The sequence below is a fragment of the Pongo abelii genome, chromosome 3, assembly GCF_028885655.2.
Source record: "Pongo abelii isolate AG06213 chromosome 3, NHGRI_mPonAbe1-v2.0_pri, whole genome shotgun sequence".
In the NCBI taxonomy this organism is placed as follows: Eukaryota; Metazoa; Chordata; class Mammalia; order Primates; family Hominidae; genus Pongo; species Pongo abelii.
The window spans coordinates 89177155-89189415 of record NC_071988.2 but is presented as its reverse complement, the minus strand read 5'-3'; the positions used below and the strand labels follow the sequence as shown (position 1 = coordinate 89189415).

Here is a 12261-nt window from a genome sequence, read left to right as displayed (position 1 = left end):
TTGTTTCCCACTTTTCTTCTTAAAAGGAGGAAATGAGCTGTGGCCTAGGGTTTATATGTGGTGAATCAATGTGTGCTGCTTGTGGGCAGTACTCCACAGTGTGTCACCACTGAGTTGTTTCCGCCCTCTTATATGTCTCAGTTTCTCTCTCCAGAGGTGTATGACCTCTGGGAGGGCTCAAAATGCTGGGTGATCTGCCCTCATATGTGTTTCCTGGACTAGCCTTTATTTAAAAGTTAATTTTTGTTGGGGATTTCCCTGCAGGGCCACTCCATGTCATAGGAGGTCAACCCCAAGACAGTCCCACAAGACCCCCAGTTGCTTAGGGGTGACTTTTGGCTGGGAGGAGCAGATGCCCTTTCTCTTTGGAGCTGAGAAAACTCAGTCTCTCATTTACCTATGTAAGCCACAGTTCAGTTTCTCACACAAATCCACACAGACAAGCCAAATGAGATTAATTTGGGGAATAAAAACAATAGAGGAGACCCTTCACAACACATCTCCAAACTAGAATTAGGATTCTTAAACAACAAGTTCCTAGGAGGAAAAAAATAACAACAGTCAATACTACTTCCTGTAATCTGTACTCAGCCACCCCCTACTTTGTAACTCTTATCTGCCATTACACATGCCAAGGTAAAATCCTCTCACAGTGCAAGGTAATCTGTGGTAATCTCAAAGACAAAGAGATCATGTCATTCAACATAGGAAAACAGAGCTTTGGACCTAAGAAAAAATCTGCCCACAACTCTTGAAACTCCACAAAGAAAACAGAGCACCCCCAAAGGGGTGAGTGGTGCCTTTGTTCTGAATTCTTTAAAAGAGTTCAAGCCATTAGAAGCCTTCTCTAGATTTTTGGTACTGCAAATGGCAAAAGACAAAAGGAGGTATATGGTGGAGGAAAAGTAAACAAAAGAACATTTGTTTTTTTAAAGACAGGAAGCAAACACAGAAACCAAGAGCATGGTTTTTAGGTTTTGTTTTGTTTTGTTTTGTTTTTTGCATCTGTGAAGAATTTTCACCAAATTAGACAGGCTTTGTTACCCACAATTTGGAATTCTCACTCAGATTTGATCAAGTCAAGTAAAGTCTGTCAAATCTGATGGGAGAAATACTGGAATGTACAAAAAAATACTCCCAAAAATGTGATCACTAAGCACTATAATGATAAGGAGAAATTAAGTCCAGCTAGTTGTTAAACATTAACCAAGACAAAACCCCAATTCAGCTATTTACCTAAGGATGGGTTTCAGGCTAAAACTGCCCTCTGTCATTCTAGAAGTAGGAAAGAACCTCAAATTCATCCTCCCTCCTGGGAGTGAGCTCAAACTCCATAGAGTTACCTCCCTTCCATTGTCATGGAAAAAGGAAATCTTGCCTTTCTTGTAGGAAGCAAGTAAAACTCCAAAAAAAACAAAAAACAAAAAAAGAAGGAGTTGTACAGCAAAATAAACTTTCAGTCTTGACAGAATTTTGGGGTATCAGGGATTCTCTGGAGGGGTTGCTCCCAGACCTCAGCCAATTGTCTTATTTGTTTGAGCCATAAAGTTGCTCATGCTGGTACCAAGCGCTGATAGGACATTTATCAAAGGTTAGGGAACCTCCACTCAGAATCTCTTCATGGTTACCAAAATGTGAACACTGAATATCTGAGACAGGTCTCAGTTAATTTAGAAAGTTTATTTTGCCAAGGTTGAAAATGTGCACCCATGACACAGCCTCAGGGGGTCCTGATGACATGTGTCCAAGGTGGTGGGGGGACAGTTTGGTTTTATACATTTTAGGGATACATGAGACATCAATCAACATATATAAGATGAACATTTGTTCAGTCCAGAAATGGGGGCCAACTAGAAACAAAGGAAGAACAACTTGAAGCATGGAAGTGGCTTCCAGGTCATAGGTAGATAAGAGAAAAATGGCTGAATTCCTTTGAGTTTCTGATTAGCCTCTCCAAATGAGGCAATTAGATAGGCATTTATCTCAGTCAGCCGAGGGCTGACTTTGAAGAGAATGGGAAGTAGGTTTGCCCTGAGCAGCTTAACTTTTCCCTTTAGCATAGATTTTGGGGCACCAAGATTTATTTTCCTTTCACAATCTCATGTGTCTAGCTATTATGTTAGAAATGTCATTATTTCTTTATATACCAAATTGATTATAAAAGTAAAGACATTAAATATGGGTATTCAGCTTACCTCAGACCTTTAGTAGTTCTCATTATTTGACACCACTTCTTATTTCTTTATCTTTTATATGGATTAACTGATTATTAATCTCTCCAGAATTCTAACAAGTTATATTTTTAGAGTTATTTTCATTGAACAAGATATTTTCCTTGCCCTAACAGGTTCTATGGAGATTTGATGGCAAGAAGCCAAATACTTTAGGTTCCAATACACGACTGTACAAGTGGTTACCCCAGAATGACCTTCTTGGTAAGACTCTGGATAACAAATAATGAATATATTAGTAACAGCCAATTAGAAGTGATAATAGTTCAACATAAAACAAACATATTTAAGATTTATTATTGGAAAACTAAAAAAACAAATCAAATTTAACTACTATATATTTATTTTCCAGTCTTAGTATAAGAAGAATACATTATAGTAGTTGGCATTTTGTTATATACAGTCACATTCTTTATGGTCAGAATAAAAATCTCTTTATTCAGGTGTAATTACTTCTCACAGGTTTTAAATAACATCCTGGATTTTCTGTCTGTCTCTTATTTCTACAACTTTACATCTGTTCTTTCCCCTACTGCAGGGTTATTTCAACAGGTACTGAAAAATAACAGACATTCTTCTATTACCAATGACTCTATTTTCTATGGGAATAAATCACCAATCTTTATAATAAAGTGATAACACATTTCATGATGATGTGTAACCGGTCCTTCCTCAGCACCACCTCCACCCTACTCCCTGCTGCCTTTAAAAAAATTTAACTATTTTAAATATTTTAAGTATTTAAATATTTTTAAATATATAAATGCGACTGCATAATTTATACTACTTAAGAGACCATGTTCTTGTATACCAAATCTTATTCTTTTCTTTTTTGCACATTTTAATTTTTTAATTAAGAATATATTTTTTCATTTTGTTCACCTAGCAATCTTTTAAATTTATGTTTCCACTGTGAAGACACACAGACCACCACCTTTTCATGTAGCCTTCACTTACCTTTCCAGCAGAAGTAGGTGCTTCTTCCTCTGAAATTTGAAAACAATTTCAATGCAGTTTTGTGGGTATAATGTTACCTAGGGAACAGTTTTGCTTTAAGTTCCTTATATTGTACATTTCTTATTCAATTCTTGTGCCTTATAATTAATAACTTTGTTAAAATTCATCCACTTTTAGGTCATCCCAAAACCAAAGCTTTTATAACTCATGGTGGAACCAATGGCATCTATGAGGCGATCTACCATGGAATCCCTATGGTGGGCATTCCCTTGTTTGCGGATCAACATGATAACATTGCTCACATGAAAGCCAAGGGAGCAGCCCTCAGTGTGGACATCAGGACCATGTCAAGTAGAGATTTGCTCAAGGCACTGAAGTCAGTCATTAATGACCCTATGTGAGTATTACAATTTTGTGATTAGGTGGTACTTACAAATTATTTTGTCAACAGTGAATATGAGTTTTAATCCTTTGTTAAGAGACTAATTTTGAAGGGATTGAAGTGATTTAACCAATGTAAAATCTGCTCTTATTTTCGACCAATTATTTCAAAGTTACATTTCAACCCCACAGATTTAATGGGTCACCAATGACTGCAATGAATTATAAAATCAAAAAAATTAAAGATATGTACATAATTATTTTAAATATTTTTAATGATAGAATACACAATAGAAATAATGTAACTAGAGAAATATGATAAAATATTTCAATTCAATACCTAAAATTTCTGAAAGTATGAATCTATTCTTTCTCAAAAATTTATTTTTATTATTATCATTATTTTAAGCAATTTGATAATGAGTTATAATTTGCATAGCATAACATTCACTAAAATTTAAAATCTAAATATATTTAGTATGTTTACATAGTTACAAAGCCACAACCCTAAATAACATTTTTGTGAACTCAAATTAAACTCAAAACGCATGACATCACTCCCAATACACCTCTAGTCCTAGAAAAATACTGACTTACTTTGTTTCTCAATAGATTATTCTCTTCACATATTTTATATAAACGAAATCATACAATTTATAGTGTTTTGTAAATGACTTCTTTCACTTAGCATAATTATTTTTAGTTTTATTAATGTTGTTGGATGTATCAGAACTCATTCATTTTTATTTCTATATAATATTCTTTGATATGTTTATACCAAAATTACCCATTTATCAGGGCATGGACATTTTAGGTCTTTCCAATTTTGGCACTTATGAACATTGTTATACATATTTTCTGTGTAAAAATATGTTTTTACTTCTTTTGAGGAGATGCTAGGAGCGGACTTGCTGAGGCATATGGGAAATTGTTGTTTATGAAGAACTGCTAAACTGTTTTTCAAAGTATTTGCATCATTTTTCATTACCACCAGCTGGATAGGAGCGCTCTAATTTCTTCACACTCTTCCCAACACTTGTTATCACCTGTCTTTCTATTACAGCCATTCTAGTGTGTGTAAAGTGGTCTCTCATTATGGTTTTCATTTGCATTTCCTTATGGCTAAAGATGTTAACCATCTTTTCATGTGCTTACTGGTCATTCATGCATCTTCCTTAGATAAAATTTCTATTTAAATCTTGTGAACATTTTGTCATTTTTCTATTTATCTTATTAAGGATTCATAAGAACTATTAATATGTTATAGACACAATCCCTTATCAAATGTCTGATTTTCAAATATTTTCTTCCACTATGAGCAGATAGATTTTTTTTTTTTTACTTTTTAGACGATGCCTTTTGAAACACGAAGGTTTTAATATTGATAAAATAAATATGTAATACTTTTCCATAATCCAAAGGAAACAATATGGGAAATGCTGTGACTAGACCACCTACCATCAATTCAGAGTCTATTAATCCTACCAATATTATTATGATGTAAGGTGGTACCAGCTAAGAGAATACATTAAAAACACTTTACCAAAAAATTGGTAAGACAAGAAATGATTTAAAATATTTCAAATAAAGTAAAAAAGCAAAGAAACATAAAACATGTTAGAAAACAAAAAATATATATAGAATAAAATGGTGGATTTAAATGTGAACTAGGGCAATCGGGCAAGAGAAAGAAATAAAGGGTATTCTATAAATAGGAAGAGAAGTTAAGTTGTCTCTATTTGCAGATGACATAATTCTATATTTAGAAATCCCTTCACCTCAGCTCTAAAATTCCTTAAGCTGATAAGCAACTTCAACAAAGTCTCCGGATAGAAAAATCAATATGCAAAAATCACAAGTATTCCTATACACCAACAATACACAAGCAGAGAGCCAAATCATGAATAAATTCCCATTCGGAATTGCAACAAAGAGAATAAAATACCTAGGAATATGCCTAACAAGGTACGTGAAGGACCTCTTCAAGGAGAACTAGAAAACCCTGCTGAAGGAATTAAGAGAGGACACAAACAAATGGAAAAACATTCCATCCTCATGGATAAAAAAATCAGTATTGCAAAAATGGCCATGCTGCCCAAAGTAATTTTTTTTATTATACTTTAAGTTTTAGGGTACATGTGCACAAGGTGCAGCTTTGTTACATATGTATACTTGTGCCATGTTGGTGTGCTGCACCCATTAACTCGTCATTTAACATTAAGTGTATCTCCTAATGCTATCCCGCCCCCCTCCCCCCGCCCCCAGCAGGCCCTGGTGTGTGATATTCCCCTTCCTGTGTCCATGTGTTCTCATTGTTCAATTCCCACCTATGAGTGAGAACATGTGGTGTTTGCTTTTTTGTCCTTGTGACAGTTTGCTGAGAATGATGGTTTCCAGCTTCATCAAAGTCCCTGCAAAGGACGTGAATTCATCATTTTTTATGGCTGCATAGTATTCTATGGTGTATGTATGCCACATTTTCTTAATCCAGTCTATCATTGTTGGACATTTGGGTTGGTTCCAAGTCTTTGCTATTGTGAATAGTGCCACAATAAACATACGTGTGCATGTGTCTTTATAACAGCATGATTTATAATCCTTTGAGTATATACCAAGTAATGAGATTGCTAGGTCAAATGGTATTTGTAGTTCTAGATCCCTGAGGAATTGCCACACTGACTTCCACAATGGTTGAACTGGTTTACAGTCCCACCCATAATGTAAAACTGTTCCTATTTCTCCATATCCTCTCCAGCATCTGTTGTTTCCTGACTTTTTAATGATTGCCACTCTAACTGGTGTGAGATAGTATCTCATTGTGGTTTTGATTTGCATTTCTCTGATGGCCAGTGATGATGAGCATTTTTTCATATGTCTTTTGGCTGCATAAATGTCTTCTTCTGAGGTGTCTGTTCATTTCCTTCAGCCACATGTTGATGGGGTTGTTTGTTTTTTTCTTGTAAATTTGTTTGAGTTCATTGTAGATTCTGGATATTAGCCCTTTGTCAGATGAGTAGATTGCAAAAATTTTCTCCCATTCTGTAGGTTGCCTGTTCAATCTGATGGTACTTTCCTTTACTGTGCAGAAGCTCTTTAGTTTAATTAGATCCCATTTGTCAATTTTGGCTTTTGTTGCCATTGCTTTTGGTGTTTTAGACATGAAGTCCCTGACCATGCCTGTGTCCTGAATGGTATTGTCTAGGTTTTCTTCTAGGGTTTTTATGGTTTTATGTCTAACATTTAAGTGTTTAAACAATCTTGACTTAATTTTTTATAAGGTGAGAGGAAGGGATCCAGTTTCAGCTTTCTACATATGGCTAGCCAGTTTTCCCAGCACCATTTATTAAATAGGGAATCCTTTCCCCATTTCTCATTTTTGTCAGGTTTGTCAAAGATCAGATAGTTGTAAATGTGTGGCATTATTTCTTTTTATTATTATTATTATTATTATTATTATTATACTTTAGGCTCTATGGTACATGTGCGCAATGTGCAGGTAAGTTCCATATGTATACATGTGCCATGCTGGGGTGCTGCACCCACCAACTCGTCATCTAGCATTAGGGATGTCTCCCAATGCTATCCCTCCCCCCTCCCCCCACCCCACAATAGTCCCCGAAGTGTGATGTTCCCCTTCCTGTGTCCATGTGTTCTCATTGTTCAATTCCCACCTATGAGTGAGAATATGCGGTGTTTGGTTTTTTGTTCTTGCGATAGTTTACTGAGAATGATGATTTCCAATTTCATCCATGTCCCTACAAAGGACGTGAACTCATCATTTTTTATGGCTGCATAGTATTCCATGGTGTATATGTGCCACATTTTCTTAATCCAGTCTATCATTGTTGGACATTTGGGTTGGTTCCAAGTCTTTACTGTTGTGAATAATGCCGCAATAAACATACGTGTGCATGTGTCTTTACAGCAGCATGATTTATAGTCCTTTGGGTATATACCCAGTAATGGGATGGCTGGGTCAAATGGAATTTCTAGTTCTAGATCCCTGAGGAATCGCCATGTGTGGCATTATTTCTGAGGGCTCTGTTCTGTTCCATTCGTCTATATCTCTGTTTTGGTACCAGTACCATGCTGCTTTGGTTACTGTAGCCTTGTAGTATAGTTTGAAGTCAGGTACCGTGATGCCGCCAGCTTTGTTCTTTTGGCTTAGGATTGACTTGGCAATGGGGGCTCTTTTCTGGTTCCATATGAACTTTAAAGTAGTTTTTTCCAATTCTGTGAAGAAACCCATTGGTAGCTTGATGGGAATGGCATTGAATCTATAAATTACCTTGGGCAGTATGGCCATTTTCACGATATTGATTTTTCCTACCCATGAGCATGGAATGTTCTTCCATTTCTTTGTATCCTCTTTTATTTCACTGGGCAGTGGTTTGTAGTTCTCCTTGAAGAGGTCCTTCACATCCCTTGTAAGTTGGATTCCTAGGTATTTTATTCTCTTTGAAGCAACTGTGAATGGAGTTCACTCATGATTTGGCTCTCTGTCTGCTATTGGTGTATAAGAATGTTTTGATTTTTGCACATTGATTTTGTATCCTGAGACTTTGCTGAAATTGCCTATCAGCTTAAGAAGATTTTGAGCTGAGACAATGGGGTTTTCTAGATATACAATCATGTCTTCTGCAAACAGGGACAATTTGACTTCCTCTTTTCCTAATTGAATACACTCTATTTCCTTCTCCTGCCTGATTGTCCTGGCCAGAACATCCAACACTATGTTGAATAGCAGTGGTGAGAGAGGGCATCCCTGTCTTGTGCCTGTTTTCAAAGGGAATGCTTCCAGTTTTTGCCTATTCAGCATGATATTTGCTGTGGGTTTGTCATAGATAGCTCTTATTATTTTGAGATACTCCCCATCAATACCTGATTTATTGAGAATTCTTAGCATGAAGGGCAGTTGAATTTTGTCAAAGGCCTTTTCTGCATCTATTGAGATAATCATGTGGTTTTTGTCATTGGTTCTGTTTATGTGCTGGATTACATTTATTGATTTGTGTACGTTGAACCAGCCTTGCAACCCAGAGATGAAGCCCAATTGGTCATGGTGGATAAGCTTTTTTATGTGCTGCTGGATTCTGTTTGCCAGTATTTTATTGAGGATTTTTGCATCAATGTTCATAGGGATATTGGTCTACAATTCTCCTTTTTTTGTTGTGTCTCTGCCAGGCTTCAGTATCAGGATGACGTTGGACTCATAAAATGAGTTAGGGAGGATTCCCACATTTTCTGTTGATTGGAATCGTTTCAGAAGGAATGGTACCAGCTCCTCTTTGTACCTCTGGTAGAATTTGGCTGTGAATCCATCTGGTCCTGGACTTTTTTTGGTTGGTAAGCTATGAATTATTGCCTCAATTTCAGAGCCTGTTATTGGTCTATTCAGAGATTCAACTTCATCCTGGTTTAGTCTTGGGAGGGTGTGTGTGTCGAGGAATTTATCCATTTCTTCTTGATTTTCTGGTTTATTTGCATAGAGGTGTTTACAGTATTCTCTGATGGTAGTTTCTTTTTCTATGGAATTGGTGTTGATATCCCCTTAATCATTTTTTATTGCATCTACTTGATTCGTCTTTTTCTTCTTTATTATTCTTGCTAGCAGTCTATCAATTTTGTTGTTCTTTTCAAAAAACCAGCTCTTGGATTCATTGATTTTTTTGCAGAGTTTTTTGTGTCTCTATTTCCTTCACTTCTGCTCTGATCTTAATTATTTCTTGCCTCCTGCTAGCTTTCAAATGTGTTTGCTCTTGCTTCTCTAGTTCTTTTAATTGGGATGTTAGGGTGTCAATTTTACATCTTTCCTGCTTTCTCTTGTGGACATTTAGTGCTATAAATTTCCCTCTACACACTGCTTTGAATGTGTCCTAGAGATTCTGGTGTGTTGTGTCTTTGTTCTTGTTGGTTTCAAAGAACATCTTTAATTCTGTCTTCAATTCGTTATGTACCCAGTAGTCATTCAAGAGCAAGTTGTTCAGTTTCCATGTAGTTGAACAGTTTTGAGTGACTTTCTTAGTCCAGAGTTCTAGTTTGATTGCACTGTGGTCTGAGAGACAGTTTGTTATAATTTCTGTTCTTTCACATTTGCTGAGGAGTGCTTTACTTCCAACTATGTGGTCAATTTTGGAGTAGGTGTGGTGTGGTGCTGAAAAGAATGTATATTCTGTTGATTTGGGGTGGAGAGTTCTGTAGATGTCTATTAGGTCCGCTTCATGCAGAGCTGAGTTCAATTCTTGGATATCCTTGTTAACATTCTGTCTCGTTGATCTGTCTAATATTGACGGTGGTTTGTTAAAGTCTCCCATTATTATTGTGTGGGAGTCTAAGTCTCTTTCTAGGTCTCTAAGGACTTGCTTTATGAATCTGGGTGCTCCTGTATTGGGTGCATATATATTTAGGATAGTTCATTCTTCTTGTTGAATTGATCCCTTTACCATTATGTAATGGTCTTCTTTGTCTCTTTTGATCTTTGCTGGTTTAAAGTCTGTGTTATCAGAGACTAGGATTGCAACCCCTGCCTTTTTGTTTTCCATTTTTTGGTAGATCTTCCTCCATCCCTTTATTTTGAGCCTATATGTGTCTCTGCACATGAGATGGGTTTCCTGAATACAGCACAGTGATGGGTCCTGACTCTTTATCCAATTTGCCAGTCTGTGTCTTTTAATTCTAGCATTTAGCCCATTTACATTTAAGGTTAATATTGTTATGTGTGAATTTGAAACTGTCATTATGATGTTAGCTGATTGTTTTGCTCAATAGTTGATGCCATTTTTTCCTAGCCTCATTGGTCTTTACCATTTGGCTTGTTTTTGCAGTGGCTGGTACCGGTTGTTCCTTTCCATGTTTAGTGCTTCCTTCAGGAGCTCTTTTAGGGTAGGTCTGGTGGTGACAAAATCTCTCAGCATTTGCTTGTCTGTAAAGTATTTAATTTCCCCTTCACTTATGAAGCTTAGTTTGGCTGGATATGAAATTCTGCGTTGAAGATTCTTTTCTTTAAGAATCTTGAATATTGGCTCCCACTCTCTTCTGGCTTTTAGAGTTCCTTCTGAGAGATCAGCTGTTAGTCTGATAGGCTTCCCTTTGTGGGTAACCCGACCTTTCTCTCTGGCTGCCCTTAACATTTTTTCCTTCATTTCAACTTTGGTGTATCTGACAATTATGTGTCTTGGAGTTGATCTTCTCAAGGAGTATCTTTATGGCATTCTCTGTATTTCTTGAATTTCAATGTTGGCCTGCCTTGCTAGATTGGGGAAGCTTTCCTGGATGACAGCCGCCTGCAGATTGTTTTCCAACTTGTTCCCATTCTCCCCATCATTTTCAGGTAAACCAAGCAGATATAGATTTGGTCTTTTCACATAGTTCCATATTTCTTGGAGGTTTTGTTTGTTTCCTTTTATTCTTTTTTCTCTAAACTTCTCTTCCCGCTTCATTTCATTCATTTCATCTTCCATCACTGATACCGTTTCTTCCAGCTGATCGAATCAGCTACTGAGGCTTGTGCATTCATCACATAGTTCTCGTGCCATGATTTTCAGCTCCATCAGGTCCTTTAAGGACTTCTCTGCATTGGTTATTCTAGTTAGCCATTCGTCTAATCTTTTTTCGAGGTTTTTAACTTCTTTGCCATGGTTTCAAACTTCCTCCTTTAGTCCGGAATAGTTTGGTCGTCTGAAGCCTTCTTTCAACTCGTCAAAGTCATTCTCCGTCCAGCTTCCATTGCTGGTGAGGAGCTGCATTCCTTTGGAGGAGGAGAGGCATTCTGATTTTTAGAATTTCCAGTTTTTCTGCTCTTATTTTTTCCCCATCTTTGTGGTTTTATCCACCTTTGGTCTTTAATGATGGTGATGTATAAATGGGGTTTTGGAGTGGATGTCCTTTCCGTTTGTTAGTTTTCCTTCTAACAGTCAGGACCCTCAGCTGCAGGTCTGTTGGAGTTTGCTGGAGGTCCACTGCAGATCCTGTTTGCCTGGATATCAGCAGTGGACACTGCAGAACAGTGGATATTGGTAAACACCAAATGTTGTTGTCTGATTGTTCCTCTGGAAGTTTTCTCAGAGGAGTACCCAGCCATGTAAGGTGTCAGTCTGCCCCTACTGGGAGGTGCCTCCCAGTTAGGCTACTTGGGGATCAGGACCCACTTGAGTAGGCAGTCTGTCCATTCTCAGATCTCAAGCTGCATGCTGGGAGAACCACTACTCCTTTCAAAGCTGTCAGACATGGACATTTAAGACTGCAGAGGTTTCTGCTGCCTTTTGTTTGATTATGCCCTGCCCCCAAAGATGGACCTATAGAGGCAGGCAGGCCTCCTTGAGCTGTGGTGGGCTCCACCCAGTTCGAGCTTCTGGGCCGCTTTGTTTACCTACTCAATCCTCAGCAATGGCGGGCACCCCACCCCCAGCCTTGCTGCCACCTTGCACTTCGACCTCAGACTGCTGTGCCAGCAATGAGTGAGGCTCCGTGGGCAAAGGACCCTCTGAGCCAGGTGCAGGATATAATCTCCTGGTGTGCCATTTGCTAAAACCTTTGGAAAAGTGCAGTATTAGGGTGGGAGTGACCAGATGTTCCAGGTGCCATCTGTTATCCCTATCCTTGGCTAGGGAAGTGAATTCCCAGACCCCTTGTGCTTCCCAGATGAGGCAATGCCTAGCCCTGCTTCAGCTCACACATGGTGCTCTGCACCCAC

General features: G+C 37.7%; 1 protein-coding gene across 3 annotated transcripts in view; it reads left to right on the top strand.

The window, feature by feature from the left end:
• The window catches only part of LOC100460599 (UDP-glucuronosyltransferase 2B17), a 33730-nt gene that overhangs the window by 16406 nt on the left and 5063 nt on the right, over positions 1-12261 (top strand). For all 3 annotated transcript variants that reach the window (XM_024246112.2, XM_024246111.2, XM_024246110.2), the window contains 2 exons: positions 2348-2435; positions 3366-3585. In XM_024246112.2, the coding sequence (XP_024101880.1) occupies positions 2348-2435; positions 3366-3585 (308 nt within the window). The remainder of the gene's footprint in view (positions 1-2347; positions 2436-3365; positions 3586-12261) is intronic.